Source organism: Nematolebias whitei, chromosome 15, assembly GCF_014905685.2.
Source record: "Nematolebias whitei isolate Nwh7 chromosome 15, NemWhi1, whole genome shotgun sequence".
Classification (NCBI taxonomy): Eukaryota; Metazoa; Chordata; class Actinopteri; order Cyprinodontiformes; family Rivulidae; genus Nematolebias; species Nematolebias whitei.
In genome coordinates, this window is record NC_056512.1 from 31576724 (window position 1) to 31595550 (window position 18827).

General features: G+C 38.9%; 1 protein-coding gene across 1 annotated transcript in view; it reads right to left on the reverse strand.

The window, feature by feature from the left end:
- crebbpb (CREB binding protein b) overlaps positions 1–18827 on the reverse strand; it is a 61918-nt gene that overhangs the window by 32153 nt on the left and 10938 nt on the right. Inside the window, exon 2 of the mRNA XM_037688988.1 lies at positions 988–1610. Coding sequence (XP_037544916.1) covers positions 988–1610 — 623 coding nt within the window. The remainder of the gene's footprint in view (positions 1–987; positions 1611–18827) is intronic.

The window sequence follows — 18827 nt, forward strand, 5'->3', positions numbered from 1 at the left end:
TTAAACTCAACATTAACATAATAAAACCCGAGTAGAACTCGAGTATTTGATGACGTCATAGATCTCAAGATACAAAAATAAATAAATAAATAAAACGCAAAAAAAGGTAATTATTTACAAAAAAAAAAGACCAACAAAACATTTGCTCCTACCATTTATCATACAGCAAATAAGTCACAGGAAAAACTAAACTATTAGTTATTATTATTAAACTGCAAACGTGAAGAAACATGCAGCACGTCAAAAACAAAACTTAAACCGAAACTAGTTCTGGTTCGGTGGATTAGACCCGGTGTTACACCATACTCTGCGACCTGCAACAGTGCAACACCGCCCCCTATGGTCATACGGTGGTCACATAATATGACGTCACTACGGATACCCGACCTTACATTTTTAACCTCGATAGATGTCCTAGCAATCGATGTGTAGATTACTCGAGTACTCTGTTAATGCCCTAATATATATATATATATATATATATATATATATAAAGGCGTTTTAAACCCATCCCACACTCTTGCAATATTCTAAACAATGTTTCTAAATTCCAAACGCTCTAAATGAGCACAAAATGTCATGATTTCAGCTCCGTCTCCGCTGCTCTCTACTATATGCCAACACTCTTGGCCACGCCCACTTCTCCGCTGCAGAGCGGAGAAGTGGGCGTTTCTGGGGGGAAGCTCAGAGGAAGTTTCTCCTGCAGCTGTGAGCTGCACACAGGTGCAGCAGGTGCTAAATAATTTAAAATAATTTATTTTAAATAAAAATTCCATGCCAATCGCATGGCTCATCCATTAATCAGCGAATTTTGTCATGTTCAATCTTGCTTTGAAAACCGCGATAGAGTCCGCAAAAAAAGAACCGCTAAGTAGCGAGGGACAACTGTATTGTTTGTTAAACTGCATACTACTACTATAACAACTTTGTACTTGGATGAGTCGATCAATCTTTTGTATAATGGATGAGTATAATTTTGAACCTTACCTTGTTCATGTTTCCAGCTTGCTGGGCATTCAAAGCATGCTGTCCACCCATCGATGGCCCTCCTTGGGTAAGAGTCTCTGCCAGCACACTGCCTCCAACTCCAGCACCTACTTGAGGCCCTTGCATGCTTTGACCCTGGTATTGCATACCAGGACCAGGTCTCCCTCGTCCTGCTGGTCCCATAGCTCCATTCATGACCTGTCCTGCCTGGCCCATAACACCATGGCCCTGCCCACTGTTCAACATTGCCTGGTTAAAGCCCATTCCCATGCCTCCATTCCCTTGTCCAGTGGTTGAACCTCCTTTCTGGCCCTGGGGAGACTGGCGATTGGGGGAGCACTGGCCAAGAGGTCCTTTACCTAGTACAGCACCGAGCTGGGTTCCCACCATGCCCCCCTGTTGGGGGTTGGTAGAGTTGAGACCACCTCCCAAAAGAGATGAACTTCCTGGCTGTAGGAGCTCAGACAGTTGTTTGTGTTTGGCAACAGCATCAGCACCAACTGAGTGAAGGCCAGGCACTCCTGCAGCTGGACCACTACTGCCAGACAGTCCCATTCCCATATCTCCATTAGGGATAAGCTCATCAGGAAGGTCGTTTTCCAGGTCAAACAGAGACACAAAATCTAGCAGCAAGAGAGAAGAACATGGGAATTACAATCATCATTTTTGACACAGCATAGTTCAGTTAATATCACACATATCACCAGTTAAAGGGAACCAATTCACTCTCTGATTAGAATTTTTTTGTTTGTTTCAAGAAAGTCTATCAAAAATTTCTAATAATGTTTTTTTTCTATAAAAAACACTGAATTCTACAATATGTGATTTTATTTTTTGTGTATGCTTTTTTGGTAACACTGCGTTTTATCATAGACCACACGCATTTAACATTGGTTTGCTGCAGATCCTAGATCTGCGTGTTAACTATACAAAAAGATATGCCCTGCTTGTCAATATTATTGCCATATATGTGGCTGCAGCTACTTGCAGAAAACACTGAACTATATAGAAGTAATGAGGGTATCTCAAAATATTCAAGTAGGTTTTGAAACACAGACAGTACAAAACATTTTTCCTTAAACTTCTCACAAGGTTTGTCATATTGTAATATTTACTATAAAAAAAAGCAACCACTAAGGTTTCTGTTGCTGTAAAATTTTCTCATATTTTTGTGACATTTTTTGCACCTATAGAGTATTTTTTGTGGAAATGAACAAATATAGATCTACGGTAGCATGTTTGTTTTCCAACTGGAAGATTGCTGGTTTGTTCCTCAGTCCCACCATGTGTTGAAATGGCCTTAAAAAAATACACTATTTCCCATAAATTGGCTCCTTTACAGTATGCTAAAAAGTGTTTAATCGAAGGGGAAAAAAGTAGCTAATTTATAAACTTGTATGAATTTGAGTATGAAACATGTTAAATTATTTTTTAGAGTCCTCATATAAAGGAAAAAAACTTTACAATTTCTAAATAAAACAAAATTGAACATTTGTTATAAAAAAACTTTTCAAACACTGCTAACAAAAATTACAGAGAGTAAAGTACAAGTAATGACAATAAAGTTCCAATTTTTGGCAACGAAAATTTATAACTAGCACAAGTGCAACTTGGAATAAAAGTTCAAAACTTATTTCTTCTTTTGACTACCAATCAAAAATAAATAAATCAAATCTGCCAACACAGTCTGAACCAACTTCTCCAAAATTTTACGCCAATATTTGTAAAATTATATATATATATATTAGGGATGCACCAATCCACATTTTTTTTACTTTCAATCCCAATCCCCAAATATGGATATCAGCCAATACTGAGACCTTTCCAATATCATCATCATTATTGATTTTATACGAGGCTGTAATAATCTCCTCTCTACAGGCAAGGACAATTTGTACAAATATATGCATGCATGTCCAAAAAGACAAGTTTTATTAATGTTGGATAAGTTTCAAAGTTAGAATTAAATTCTAACACAAAACATGTTTTTTTTTATATTCCTAGCTTTAAAGTGGATATTAAGGTGATTAATTTAATGTTTAAAGTTATTTTATTTTTTAAATAAGGGGCGGATATTATAATGTTTTTCTTCTTTCTGCTCTCTTTTCATTCAATGTTTTTGTTTCTTTTTGATGGTTTTATTTTGTTTATTTTAAATGAACGAATTAAATTTAAAAAAAAAAGTAAAACTTAAATGGCTTTAAACATCTGCTAAGTTCATGGCATAAACCAACACAGACATGTTCCTGTTTTTAGTATTTTACGTTGCTTTATAATGTAGCTGTTTTTGTTTCGGGCTTGTTTTTTTATATATATATATTATTTTCTTATAATTTTCAATTCATATGCTTTTTTTATGATCGTCTACTGTTGTACTGATAAATTGGAGGGTAAACTATATCTTGGCTGCAAGTATTCAATCAAGCTACGAAATCCTTCGTTTTCTACAACTGATAGCGGGAGGTCATTAATTATGATGAAGTTTAGCAAATTCTCGGTAAACATTCGAGCTCCGTGGCTTCAGCGGTGTGTTGTTCTTGTTCAGTCTGAAGCAGGCAGTCTGATTTCGGTCAGCCGCACTCAGTCTGCCCCTCCTCCGAGAAGGGCAGACTGAGCCGGGATCGGGCTGCCTGCTTCGTTTGAGCGAGACTCGGAACGCACCGCTGAAACCACGGAGCTCGAATGTCCAATGTAAAACTAACTTTACCACAGTTTAATGTGGTGCTATAGCTCTGCAGACATTGCACATTGCTGTCTTGTTTTGTGGCATTTCTAGTGTAAAATACTTCCACACAGCGGACATGGTTAGATGAAAAGTTGGTTAGCCATTAGCCACAGTGCTACTGCACGTTTTAGCTGGCTGCAAACTATGAAATTGATTTCCTGAATGTGAGGCGTGTCTTATTACTCTGGGTTCATGAGACACGCTTCCGTTCAGGAAATCCATTCCATAGTTTGATGCCAACGTGCAGAGCAGCTGGCAAGAAATCACATGTTGAGACGTTTTACTTGCGGAGACACAGAGGCATGCATCATGAATCGGAAATCTCTGCAGGTTGGATTGGCAAAATTCGATATGTAAATTATGCTGGTATCAGAGCCAGATACCGATACTGGATCGGCTCGGCCCTATCCCTACACCAGATCCAAAAGTTTGTTGGCCAATTTTTTGCTGAACTGATAAAAGATAACATTAACAATTGGTTACGTTAGGAACATGTGCAAAATCTATCCTCCATGTTACACAGTGAGGAATGCTAACCAATGTTCTCATACACAAAAGGTCCACAATCGAAGAAGGTAAACCACTAAGTGAGAAGTAACACTGGAGCAGTAACACTGAAGCGTGGCTGCCTCTTGACTGTGGTGCTGACACACCCATTCAGCCAGACAAATGGGGGGGGAAAAAAAACCAAGCCTGACACTGGCCTGTGGCCACAGACTCAAACACATCTTGACACAAGACTGGAGCACATAAAAAAAAAAAAACTGTCACACATTAGCATAAACATTAAAAACAGCTAATCTGTGACTGTGAGCAACAAATCTGCATGCTGTCAGCTGAATCTGGCAAAAAAAAGACAAATTTGCTAGTTGTCTTATCGCCATCAATGAAAATGAGTCACAGCACGTTTTATAAAGTAAAACAAAATGACTGGGTGGTGGGTAGGCAGGAGCTTAAGCCGCAAAAACATTCTAAAATGATAAATATTTCACTGTAAATATTTACAACTGAAAATGAAATACAACTGAATTTACCACCACCACCACATTCGTGTATCCTTTGGAAACATATGTATGCATGCTCGACATTAACGTTTCAGTCCTCATTTCTTCATGCAATGAAGATTATGTGACTTGCCCAGTAACAAAAAAAAATCAATTTCTCAAAATGGAAAACAAGTTTGCATTTGGAAATAATAATATCAATAAATAAAATAAAGATTTAGACAAATTGTAATCTTGTCCAGTACAAAACATACCATTGCCCCTTTCCCATTAGTACCTTTAGTACTAGTACAGCACGGTTCGACTCGACTCAGTACACGTTGCATTTCCATTACACTTCCAGTAACGGTTCTAGTGGGCGGGTTCAAATTGACGTCACGTGCCTTACTAGCTGATGGCGGTAATGCTGGTGGTAAGACCTTTAAACAGGTTTTAGTACATGGTGATAATTTATTTTGAATTTTCTAGTAAATTTTTAAAAAATACAGATTATTAAAATGATCAAATAAACAAGATGTATATAAATCCTACTAATTAACTTTTAGGGTGCATTCACACTAGCCCTGTTTAGTCCTCTTTAATCGAACTCTAGCTCGTTTTCCTTGAAAGTCCGGTTCGTTTAGGGAGGTGTGAACGCACCATCGAACTCTGTCACGGAACAAAAAGGCGAACTCTGGCCCGGGCTAAAACCTAGGTCTCGGTCCGGTAGAAGAGAACTCCAGCGCTGTTCGAGTACAGTGTGAATGTAAACAGACCGAGCCCCGCTCCACAGGGTAAACAAACATGCATTTCTCTGACCTTATATGGAGTCGTCAGCTGACTTGTGTGGAAAAACAATATTCTCCATGGTCTTCGATCTCATCTTCTGCTCATGCTAAGTCCATTTTTGAAAAATGACAAAATATAACTCCTAAAACTGCTAAAACTTGATGCCACTTCGTTTTTATTTTTATTTACAGAAGGAGAAGAAGACGTGTCTTCAGAGGTTTTTGTGTCGTTTCTTTCAGTAGTTCTTGGTGCAGCGCCACCACAGGCGAGCGGGGGAATAGGTTGGTTCAACAGGTTGACTCGACTGCACAGTGCAGTGTGAATGCAAACTCACCAGCTCAAATGTAAACAAAAGGTCATAAATATTGGTCCCGAACCGAACCGAGTCTACCGGACTATCTGGTGTGAAAACGACCTTAATGAACTTTAGATTCCATTACATCTCTGATGAATCAGATTCTACAAAAACATCTATATTTAAAATTTTATAGGTTTTCTTCATCATTTGATGTATTTGCACTTATTGTGTCTACTTTTATTGTTTAATTTAGATGTGTGGTTTTGTTTCTTGTATACAGTTTGTTTGTTTTTTGTTTTTTTGGCTTTGCTTTAAAGTTTAATTCTTGTTTTTTTTTTTATTTGTACATCTGTGGGTTAGAATAAATTTGAACTAAAGGCTATAGCTCTTTAAACATATTTGAGAGAAATATTCCTGAGCGAGCCAATAATTATGTATTTTTATAATTTTTCAGCTGAGTTAACTTTAACAGATTAATGGTCATTAAAGTGAAAACAGGATTTCATGATAAAGCCGGCACCGTTTATTTATTTTTTAATCTTCACTGATAAAAAAAAAAAAGTTATTTAATTTTATTTATTAAATTTTATGGATTAAAAAATATGTTATTTTTTTAATACATAAAATGTTTAAAAAAATCGTTTTCACCCTCCGTCTCAGACCCGTCCCGGTCTGCATGTTTGCCGGGGCTTGGCCTTCATCAGCATGCGAGGCTGGGGCCTGGACCTGATCTCGCGTGCCTCTGCGTGTCGGCAGCTCGTATGATCCTCTGTGGTGGCCAGCGGAGCTCGAAGCCCGCAGACCACGAGAGGCTGGGGCCTGGAGCCCGAGCCCCAGCCTTGCGTGCTCCTGCAAGTCAGCAGCACGGAGAATCTTCCGCGGTGACCGGCGGAGCTCGGAGTCAGGGAGATGACGCCCTGCCCGGCATGAAGGGGCTCTGAGGCTCCGGCAGAGAGGACCGAGGGGAGTTGGGGATGGGCGGAGCTCCATCTAGCTCGCTTTGAATTTTGTTGTCGGCCAACAAGCACAAAAAAAAACGCCTGCACTTTACCATTAGACCATGGTGTTGTTATTGTTTTTAAAATTTGATGGAATGGGAGAATGGGAGGAAGATCTTTCAGTTATCAGGCTCCTCTCTTGTGGAACCAACTTCCAGATCCTGTCTATAAGGCTGACACAATGTCCAGTTTTAAGACTGGGCTTAAAAGTTTCCTTTTTGATAAATCCTATAATTAGGGTTGGCTTGTTATACTGCCTTAAGCTTAGAGGTTTTTTTTTCTTCTTCTTCTTTCGGCTTCTCTCTTCTTCAGGGGTCGCCACAGCGAACTAAGTTGCACGAAGACTTGGCAGTTATTTTTACGCTGGATGCCCTTCCTGACGCAACCACAGACCACCGAGCTACCACAGCCCTCTGTGTGGAGCAGAGAGCTGTTATCTAGGACACCCGGAGGAGCAGATGGTGGGGGTTAAAGCCTTGCTCAAGGGCCCAGAGTGGGACGAATGAGGGTGAGGGCAGGTGTGGGTGCTTCACCTACCCCACCCACATTTTTGATGTTCAGTACCGGGACTTGAACCCGCGATCTTCCGATCACAGGCCCACCTTCTCTAACCTCTGCGCCACCACTCCCTGCCTTAAGCTTAGAGTAGTTATTGCAAATGGCAGATCTTGTGAAAGTTTCTCAAACCACCAGTGACTCTACCCCCTGACCAATCAGTGACCAACAGTGTTCCAACATCACGTTTTGGTGACAGTTCAGCCCGCTTGGAACCCCAGAGAAATGGGTACTGAAAAAACGGACAGATTCCACGAACCGTTACTAGTGGCCTTGGAATCGTGCCGAGTCGAACAATGCTGTACCATTACAAATGGAAAAGGGGCATATGACTGTTAAAGAGTTTACACTAGGAATGCGCGATATAAACGGTATACGGTAGAAACGATAGAAATTTAGCCTACGATAGAGAGCTGTCTTCTACCGGCTAACCGCAGTAATGCTGTGTCTGATGTAAAATCTAAGTTGTCAGTTTAATAGTTACTTTTTTTGTTGAAAACTGTGCGTAAGTGGTGTTCAAGTGTAAAATCAGAGCTGTCAGATTTAATAGTTACTTTTTTTGAGTTGAAAACAGTGTGCAAGTGGCGTTAAAGTCTTTTCTCCGAGAGCTAAGTAGCGAAGCCACAAGCTAACTACGCCCGGCTTGCCGTAGTGTTGCCGTATTCTGACACATGTGCAAAACGCTGTGTTCCGTCTAAAGTTTTTTTTTTCCCCATCGTAAGTTAAAGTAAGCGTTGGTCAGCTTTAGAGAAACCTGCTCTCTGATCTGTGAAAAGAACGCTGTGCTGTGTGGTTTTACTGCGAGACCCTCTGGTCAAAGCCACAGTCATTTTGTGTCAGATCTCCATTAAAGCAGAAGGAGGCGCCAACTAGAGGTTTCGAGGGTGAAGTGTTTTAGTGTAAAATGCTGCTCTGTTGCTGTTCATTTCTTAAGTAAGACTGGAAACTGTTAACATATTATTTTGTTTAAAACATATGGCTAAAACTAGATTTTATATATTTTGCACTGTTTTGCACTACAAGCAAGAAGCCTAATACTTGATTTGTTTATTATTTAAGAACTCTCTGGACCTAGTAGTGGAATTTTCTTAATTCAAAATATATGATGGCAAAAGGACACCCTATGCTTTAAAAAAAAAAATCCTATTAAGTTTTATACCTAAAACATATTGCGATATATATCGTTATCGCCACCCTTCACAATACATATCATGATATGAATTTTATGCCATATCGCACGTTCCTAGTTTACACAAGTATAATGCCTTGAAATAAAATATTATAGGAGTTGATAAGAGGGCTAAGAGATTTAGGAAGGGGCGATGTTAGCATTATCTTATGAGCTTTAAGACAAAATTATTTTGAAGAAGAGTTTTGAAAGATTCGCAAAACTTTCTCTATATGTCCGTAGTCATGGAAAAAGGGAGAAAATCCATATAATTTATGGGAAATCCATAAAACTTGACAGTAGTATGTGTTGGGTTGGTCATCCAACGACATAGCTACGCAGGCCAATCAACAGCTGCTGCCTGCTTATGTCAAAATAGGTACCTCGGAGCAGTTCACTTGGAACCACGAACAAGATGGTCCCATAAACCGGGCTGAATGGGGTACCAGCAATGGGCAAGCCCTTAACTGGTGCGGAACTGATGAGTGTAGAGACTGTGGCAAAATGCCATTAGTTACACACCAAATAGAATTAGCACCAGAACACATCTCTGCACCTGAAGCCACCGTTTCATTAAAGGGTTTTTCAGCTACAGAACTTGGGCCAGGTAAACTAATTTTTCAACAAGTCCCAAGTGGGTAAATGCAGTAATTTTATTTTATTTTTGTAAAAACTTGGAACAAGCATAGGTCTTAAATCATAAGCGGCAGCTGACATTTGTTAAGATTGTGTTCTCTGCTTTTAAGCAGTTTGTACTGTGCTTTACTTGCACTTTATTAACTAGCCCTAAATGAGTAAGGAACAAAATAAGAATGTGTTGTGAGAAGCATGAACTGCCCTAAGTTGGTCTTACAGTCTGTTTGGCGTGGTTGCTAGTAGATGGTAGGGACTAGGGACGTGTATTTTAAGTAAAAACAGTTTTTGAATTTGTAAGCAATTCTTAATATTTTTTATTTAATATAACAGAATATGACTTAAATACAACAAACGTTTCAGGTACAGTCCTATTACTAATCCTGCTAACCAGTGATTTTTATTTTTCATTCATTCAACCTTTAGACAGGTTAATCCCATTGAGCCTCGAGGACTCATTTACAAGAGAGACCTGATTTCAACAAAGAATGATGACAAGAATGGACAACAACGACAACAATAGACAGTTATAAAAAGGCATAGTTTTTTTTTTTTTTTAATTCCTTCATTTTCTCAGGTCCATTGCAATGAATCAACTTGGAGAGAGATGCACATATTCTGGAAGTCAAGTTAAGCTCACCAAGACCATAGTTTTTTCTTTAACTTACAACTTTCCTTTCAACATAAACTATGATGGCGTAAAAGACACAGGCAATGAGAGTTTTACTTTTTAAGGCATCAAACACTTGTTCAATTTTTTTAATTGTATTTGCATGCTTCAATAGATCTTTTGAATTAAAATCAAAATATTAAAAACATATCTGAAGTGTTCCTGCTTCAAATTCCCAATCCTTGTGAATGTCAGCGTCTCTTTTGGTCTATAGATGTGCTGAAATTTACTGTCATTTTACCGTTAACCACTTTTGCAGACTAAATTAGTGGTTCACAAGCTTTTCAATGAAAGCTCCCTTATTTATAAGAGCGTGACTCTTCAGGCACCTTATGATTTAACTTTGTTTTAGAGGGTTGGGTTGCAATTATAAAACATTTATTATTGAATTCTACAGGCTGGACATAATTACACATCAAACAAAATACTGATCATAGAATCTCAGACCTTATTAACCTGTCTAAATAAAGGTTGAATGAATATATTTTGCTTTTCACTGCAGTTAAAAAAAAAAAGATTATGTAAACTAAACGAAAGAAGTAAAAATGCTGAGTACAATGACAAGATTCTGTAGCAATGGATGTCCATGTATCACATCTTAGAACTATCTTCCCCACTTTTACAGCATTTCCACAACTTTGTTTATGTTTCCAATGAGTGTGGAACGGTTGTTGAAATGTTTGACATAGGATGCTCAGGTGCTATTGTGGTACCATGGGGTGCATAAAGTAAGTATGTCACTGGACTGCATATTAGAAAGTAATTGGCAACCCTGAATTGTGACAAAATGGACAAATTTAGTTACATTTTCAGTAAATTTCAGTATTAACAACCAAGGAAACGGTCGAGCTGTGCTGTTGTGCTATACCCAGCCAATTAAAAAAAATAGCACCCCTTTTATTTTCAAAGCTTGACAAACTGTATTCTAAATTTCACATTACATTTTTTGTCCACCTACATCATCCCACAATGCAAACAATGATAAGGTTGTATGCTTGCCATAAATCATTTAAGCTCTGCAGCTCCACACACTTTATAGAATTCCGCCTTTAAAAGGTTGAAGGACATGAAAGGACATTATTAACATTGAATAATTAATTTTTGACATTCATAGATTAAATACTGCGAGTCTGTGTTGCAAATCATCAAAAAATAGATTATAACTCCCACTCCTACTTATTTGTAGCTACAAATAAAATTTGAACTACCCCCTCCACACAGGGTCATGGCAAAAAATAATCCAAAAAACTAAGACTTTATAAACAAATTTTCTTTCCAAGGGAAAAACTAACTCTAAATTCATAACTCGGTCTAGAGGTTTGAGATTTGATGCTTGTGACAACCTGTTAAAACCTTTTGTTTTTATTGTTACAAGGTGTTGAGGTCTCTGTCAGGTATGTAGAGTTCACTTTGAAAATAGCCTAAAACTGCCTGTTTGGCCAGTCAAGGTTTTTCTTACAGAAATGGCTCCCTGAGGTACTTTGTGTAAAAAGATGCATGCACAATAACACCAGACTACTACACTCACTGCCCACTTTATTAGGCACCCCTTGCTAGTACCAGGTTGGACCTACTTTTGCTTTCAGAACTCCTTTAATTCTTTATTACCAAGATTCAAGTTCAAGTCAATGTTACTCTCATTTCCATCACATGTGATACATGAGGCAGAACAAAATTATGTACAAACCGGATTCCAAAAAAGTTGGGACACTAAACAAATTGTGAATAAAAACTGAATGCAATGATGTGGAGGTGCCGACATCTAATATTTTATTCAGAATAGAACACAAATCACAGATCAAAAGTTTAAACTGAGAGAATGTATCATTTTAAGGGAAAAATCTGTTGTTTCCAAATTTCATGGCGTCAACAAATCCCAAAAAAGTTGGGACAAGTCCATTTTTATCACTGTGTGGCATCCCCCCTTCTTCTTATAACACTCAACAGACGTCTGGGGACAGAGGAGACCAGTTTCTCAAGTTTAGAAATAGGAATGCTCTCCCATTCATGTCTAATACAGGCCTCTAACTGTTCAATCGTCTTGGGCCTTCTTTGTCGCACCTTCCTCTTTATGATGTGCCAAATGTTCTCTATAGGTGAAAGATCTGGACTGCAGGCTGGCCATTTCAGTACCCGGATCCTTCTCCTACGTAGCCATGATGTTGTGATTGCTGCAGAATATGGTCTGGCATTATCGTGTTGAAAAATGCAGGGTCTTCCCTGAAAGAGATGACGTCTAGATGGGAGCATATGTTGTTCTAGAACCTGAACATAGTTCTCTGCATTAATGGTACCTTTCCAGACATGCAAGCTGCCCATGTCACAAGCGCTCATGCAACCCCATACCATCAGTGATGCAGGCTTCTGAATGGAGCGTTGATAACAACTTGGGCTATCCTTGTCCTCTCTGGTCCGAATGACATGGCGTCCCAGTGTTCCATAAAGAACTTGAAATCGTGACTCATCTGACCACAGAACAGTCTTCCATTTTGCCACACTCCATTTTAAATGACCCCTGGCCCAGTGCGAACGTCTGAGCTTGTGGAGCATGCTTAGAAATGGCTTCCTCTTTGCACTGTAGAGTTTCAGCTGGCAACGGCGGATGGCACGTTGGATTGTGTTCACCGACGATGCTTTCTGGAAGTATTCCTGAGCCCATTCTGTTATTTCCTTGACAGTGGCATTCCTGTTTGAGGTGCAGTGACGTTTAAGGGCCTGGAGATCACGCGCATCCAGTAGAACCCTTACGCACAGCGATTGTTCCAGATTAGCTGAATCTTTTGATGATGTTATGCACGGTTGATGATGATAACTTAAAAATCTTTGCTATTTTACGCTGTTGGTGTTAAGAGCCTGAACGGCCTGTTTCAAAATCTCCACGACCGGACCCCGCTTCGCACAGAGGACGGCGCTGTGTCTGGAATTTCAGCTGGTAAGTTTAAGTTAACGTTACTGCAACTTAATACGTGCATCGTGGTGAGTTAAACTAGGATTCATGTAACACTAACATTGAGATATTAGTGTGTAGCTTTATTTTATGACATCTATGCAGCTAGCTAAAATCTAAAGCTAACTAAAGCTAACCGAATCTGTTGGACTCCTGGTAGGGACCAATGCAGACATGTTCCTGTTTTTAGTTTTCTACATTCGCCTTAAAATCTAGCCGTTTTTTGTTACCTTTTTTTTTTAGCCATCCTATTTGTTAAAAAAAAACAAACTGGAGTATGACTTTTTATAACTGTTTATTGTTGTCACTGTTGTCCATTGTTGTCATCATTCTTTGTTGAAATCAGGTCTCTCTTGTAAATGAGTCCTCGAGGCTCAATGCGATTTACCTGTCTAAATAAAGGTTGAATGAAAAAAAAAAAAAGATTGACAGTAACAGATAAAGCTTAGCTTGTAAAAATGTATTCATCCATCATCCATCGGGTCAGCTGGTTAAACAGTTCGCCTAATGTTCACTGTTTATGTTCTCCTCACAGGAGCCTCTGACCCTGATGTGAGGAGGACAAAAGAAAAGCGAGATGAGGGCTCAGGACAGCCACAAACTTTATTGATAAAATCTAAAAAAAGTTAAATCTGGTCCTCTGGACATTCAAAAATACAAAACAAATAAATTGTAGAAACGGTTTGTCTTTCATCCGAAAGACTTTTTCAGTCTGAGGTGCTGTATTCAACTCAGTCTTATAAAAAGCACCTGAATACAGCACCTCAGACTGAGGAAGTCTTTTGGATGAAAGAAGAAACGTTTCTACATTTTTTTTTTTTTTTTTTTTAATGTCCAGAGGACCAAATTTAACTTTTTTTAGATTTTTCTACCTGGATTATTGAGCATGCATCAGGATATTTATTGTTAAAAGTTTGCTGCCTTTTTCTACAGTGGAGGCTGCATGGAGGAGGTAAGTAAGCTGTAAAGGATATTGTTGACCAGTTAAGCCTTTATCTCTCAGCCTAGATAATGGTTTTTGAGCAATAATAATGCAACCATGTTATTGTTGATGTTTTGTGTAATGTCAATTAAGGAGCTGATAAGAGCCCTAAACCGAAGAGAACCATAGAGAAGATTCAGGAAAAGATACAGATGTACAGAAGTGTGCCATCAAACCTAACCTTAGTGAATCCAGTGACCTTGTGGTGGAATGTGAGGGACACTATGCCAGTGCTATCAAACTTGGCAACCAGGTATATGTGTGTGCAACAAGAATCATCCACACCCTCAGAGTGAACAATTCCTACCGCTGGAGACACCATCAGCCAAGAGCAGGCTTGTTTGAGTCCAGAGAAAGCAGACATGTTGATTTTTCTGAAGAAAAACTGCTAAGTGAAAAGGTACTCAGTATGTAGCAGTGAGCATTAGACACTGACTTGTCACTGGTTTTCAACTTTTTTTTGTACTGTAAATTATTTATTTTTATGTAAGAAAAACGCTTGAAATGGAAAAACACCAAAAAAATAAATAAAACCTCAAGATTTGTACTGTAGAATAAATATTATAAAATTGGTCCAGATAAAAGTACCGTTCAGGAACCGATACCAAAGTGAATGTACCGGTAAGGGTACGGATACCGAATGTTTTTGAACGGCTCTATATATGCTAAACACCAAAACAGTACGCTAAAATATCTAAGATATAACACTAATAATGTAAAACAATATGGCGTAACAACCGCAGCTGAACATGAGTCTGTGATGAGCAGATGGGTATGAATGAATACAGCAGCATGAGATAATAAAAATTCATCAAGGTGTCTGTAACATTCCTCATAGAGATTTTGGTCCATATTGACACAATAGCATTAATCAGTTGCTGCAGATCTGTCAGCATCACATCCATAATGTGAATATCCCATTCCACCACATCCTAAATGTGCTCAAAAGAATTGAAACCTTGAAGGCCATCGGAGTACATTGAATGGACTCGTCAGAATAGGCAATATATTTCCAATTTCTTACTGTCCAATTTTGGTGCGTCTGGGTTAACTGTAGTTCCAGTTTCCTCTCCTTTGCTGACAGGAGTGGTACGTAGTGTGGTTGTAGATGTGTGCTAACAGATGTATTTTGCAGACTTTTGTTTGTCAAGAGTGGTTATTAGTGCTACCGTTGCCTTTCTGCCATCTCAAACCAGTCTGCAAATTCTCTTCTGACCTCTGACATTAACAAGGCTTTTTTATACACACGAATACTGCTCACTGGATATTTTCCCTTTTTTGGAACACTGTCTTTAAACCCTAGAGATGGTTGCATTTAAAAACCCCAGCAGACCAGGAGTTTCTGAAATATTCAGACAAGTCTGGCTGGCACCAACAACCACGCCATTCAAAGTCACTTAAATCCCCTTTCTTCCCTATTCTGATACCAAATTTGAACTTCATGTCATCTTCACTACATATGCATGCCTAAAGCAACCAAGTTGCTGCTATGTGATGGCTGATTAGCTATTGTGTTAACATGCAATTGAACAAGTATCTAATAAAGTGACCAATGAGTGTTGATTTATTGTGGATTTTACTGTATCCAACAAAGTTAAGTCAGGCCCTCTGGACGGTTTCTTGTTGTTGAAACGTTTCGTCTTTCATCCAAAAGACCATCTGTCCAAGGAGCCACAACAAACTCAGTCTTATAAGTAGCACACTCGCACAGTGGTCCAACCAGATTGACGGTAAGATGATTTCTGGAGTCTGCCATCTCCCCTGTCAACTCCTCTAAGGCAGCTATGGCCAACGTGGTTCAAAACATCAAAGTTCATACTCAATAATCTAGGTAAAAAAAATCCAACAAAGTTAAACCGTCTAGAGGACCCGACTTAAATTTGATAGATTTTTTTTTTTACCTGATTATCGATCATAAACTTTGAGAATTTTACTGTATTTTATTTGACCTTTTGTTTGCGGTGTAAACCACTTTTTACATTCATGTTTGATTTAGGGCCTTGCAATTGTACATTGGTCTCATTGAAAAGTGAAAGTTTAAACAAATTATGTAGTTTCAGTGTTCTCCCTACATTATTGGCGTTGGCAGTGCACTTGTAAGGTGTAGATAGGAGGTGTGGCAGAGCATTACCGTATTTTCTGCCATACATGTCGCACTGCCGTATAAGTCACATTAGTCCAAATATGTCTAATAAAGTGTAAAAATCCATAAATACGTCGCTTTGCTGTATACGTCACTTTGGAAGTAGGCGCATGCACGGAAGGCCTTGCTGTGCATTTCTTTGAAATTTAACAAGATAACCACCTAAAAACAATTATTTGTTTGCTCGAAATTATAGCCAAGATGTGTCTCAGTCTAACTTTTCCTTAATAAATGCATTTTGATGGTCAAATCAGCTGTATTTTCAAAAGCCAATACTCGGAGACAGGAATGCGCAGAGGGCACTGTAGATTTCTTCGAAATATAACAAGATAACCACCTAAAAACAATTTTTTGTTTGCTTGAAACTATAGTAAAGGTGCTCTCAGTTTAACTTTTCCTTAATAAATGCACTTTGACTGTCAAATCAGCTGCATTTACAAAAGTATTGTTGCCTCGGTGCTCCAGGAGCACTCAGAGGGAGGAAATCAGGAAGAAGGTACGCTGCACATTTCTTCGAAATTTAACAAGCACCTAAAACAATTGTTTGTTTGCTCGACATTATAGCAAAGGTGTGTCTCAGTTGAACTTTTACTTAATAAATGCAAATCAATGGTCAAATTAGCTGTATTTCGCTTGGGCAGCGCTGCAAAATGAAGCTGATTTTGCTCTAGGCGAGCTGGACGAACGTGGCAAATGTGGCAAGCCAATTGTGTCATTAATAGCCACTTTTACCTATCATATGACACAACAAGGGTTGGGCCATATCATATTGTTCACAATAATACCGGTAAAAAAAGCTTGCCCAGGAAAATAAATTATATCATGATATGCTAATTTCATGACGTAAATACGTCAGTGTTTCCCTTACCATTATACAAGCGGGGCACCCCGCCCCATTAACAGAAATGAGCGCGCCCAACTACTAAACCAAACTACGCACCATCACCCCACCCGTCGGTACTGGCGGAATGCTAATTAGCTGCGTGCTATACTAGCTAGCTAAAAAGATAAAAATAAACAATGCATGGCTAGGCTGTGTTTCTCCACCCAGCTCTAAACTGCAGGTACAGACAGTGCACAGCTTAGATGTCTCTCCCTCCCCTCCACCCCGCTCTAAGCTGCCGGTACAGGCGCAGCTCAGCTGTCTCCCCCCCACCCCACCCTGTGCTCTAAACTGCCAGTCCAAACACACGCAGCTCTGCTGTGTCTCTTGAGTTTGACAGTCGGTCCATGGACCAAGGAAAGAGGTAGGTAATCAAAGACAGAGCAGTCAGAGAAATGGAATAATTCCAGCTCAAGACACATTGTCACAAGTTTTGGAAGTTATACCTCATTTAAAAGGCAACATATTTTTGGTTGAAGGTTACATTTATGCTCAACAGATCATAAACTTCATTTTATTTAGTTATTTTGGGAACTGCACCTGTACTTTAGTTTTTGTGGTAGATTTTGTTAATCTATACTTTGTGCAGACTTTTTCAGTCTAAATAACAACAATAATTTTTATTTTTATATTTTGAGACTGAATACTAAATAAAGTAATTTCAGTAAAATTAACCCTTGTTGTTTTTTTTTGTTTTTATTTAATACTGCAAAGCAATATGTAAAATTAATTTTGTCAAATGAACAACTATAATTTCTGGGTTTTTTTTTTTTTGTTATATTACAAAATTTATTGCTATTGTCAGAATGCTCTGAAATATCATGATATTATATTTGAGCCATATTGCCCACCCCTAGTACTTGGTATGTCATCTGAACAGAGAATGGATTATAAGGAAACCTGGTGGTGGAATAATGAAGTGCAGGAAGCTATTCAAAGGAAGATGTTAGCCAAGAAAAAATATGACAGTGAAAGGACTGAAGAAAGGAGACAAGAATATAAGGAGATGCAATGTAGAGCAAAGAGGGAAGTGGCAAAGGCAAAGCAGAATGCGTATGATGAATTGTATGGGAGGCTGGACACTAAAGGGGGCGAGAAGAACTTGCACCGATTGGTGTGACAGAGGGATCAGGCTAGATAGGATATGCAGTATGTTAGGCTCATTAAAGATAGGAATGGTAATGTTTTAACAAGTGAGGAGACCATGACTGGAAGATGGAAGGGGTACTTTGAGGAGCTAATGAATGAAGAGAATAAAAGAGAAAGAAAAGTAAAGGTCGTAGAACTGTGGACCAGGAAGTGGGAAAGATTAGTTGGGGTGAAGTCTGGAAGGCTCTGAAAAGAATGAAGAAGGAGAAGGCAGTAGGACCTAATGACATACCATTGGAGGGTTGGAAATGTCTTGGAGAGATGGCAGTGAAGTTTTTGACTCAAATAATCAATGGCATAATTGAGGGTGAGAAAATGCCTGAGGAATGGAAGAGAATGGTGCTGGTGCCCATTTTTAAGAACAAGGGTGATGTACAGAGTTGTAGCAAATACAGGGGAATTAAGATGATGAGTCACACAATGAAGATCTGGGAGAGGAGTGTACAGGTCCTTCTAAAAAAAATTAGCATATTGTGATAAAGGTCATTATTTTCCATAATGTAATGATAAAAATGAAACTTTCATATATTTCAGATTCATTGCACACCAACTGAAATATTTCAGGTCTTTAATTGTTTTAATACTGATGATTATGGCATACAGCTCATGAAAACCCAAAATGCCTGTCCCAAAAAATTAGCATATTTCATCCCACCAATGAAAGACAAGTGTTTTTAATACAAAAAACGCCAACCTTCAAATAATCATGTTCAGTTATGCACTCAATACTTGGTCGGGAATCCTTTTGCATGAATGACTGCTTCAATGCGGCGTGGCATGGAGGCAGCCTGTGACACTGCTGAGGTGTTATGGAGGCCCAGGATGCTTCGATAGCGGCCTTAAGCTCATCCAGAGTGTTGGGTCTTGCGTCTCTCAACTTTCTCTTCACAATATCCCACAGGTTCTCTATGGGGTTC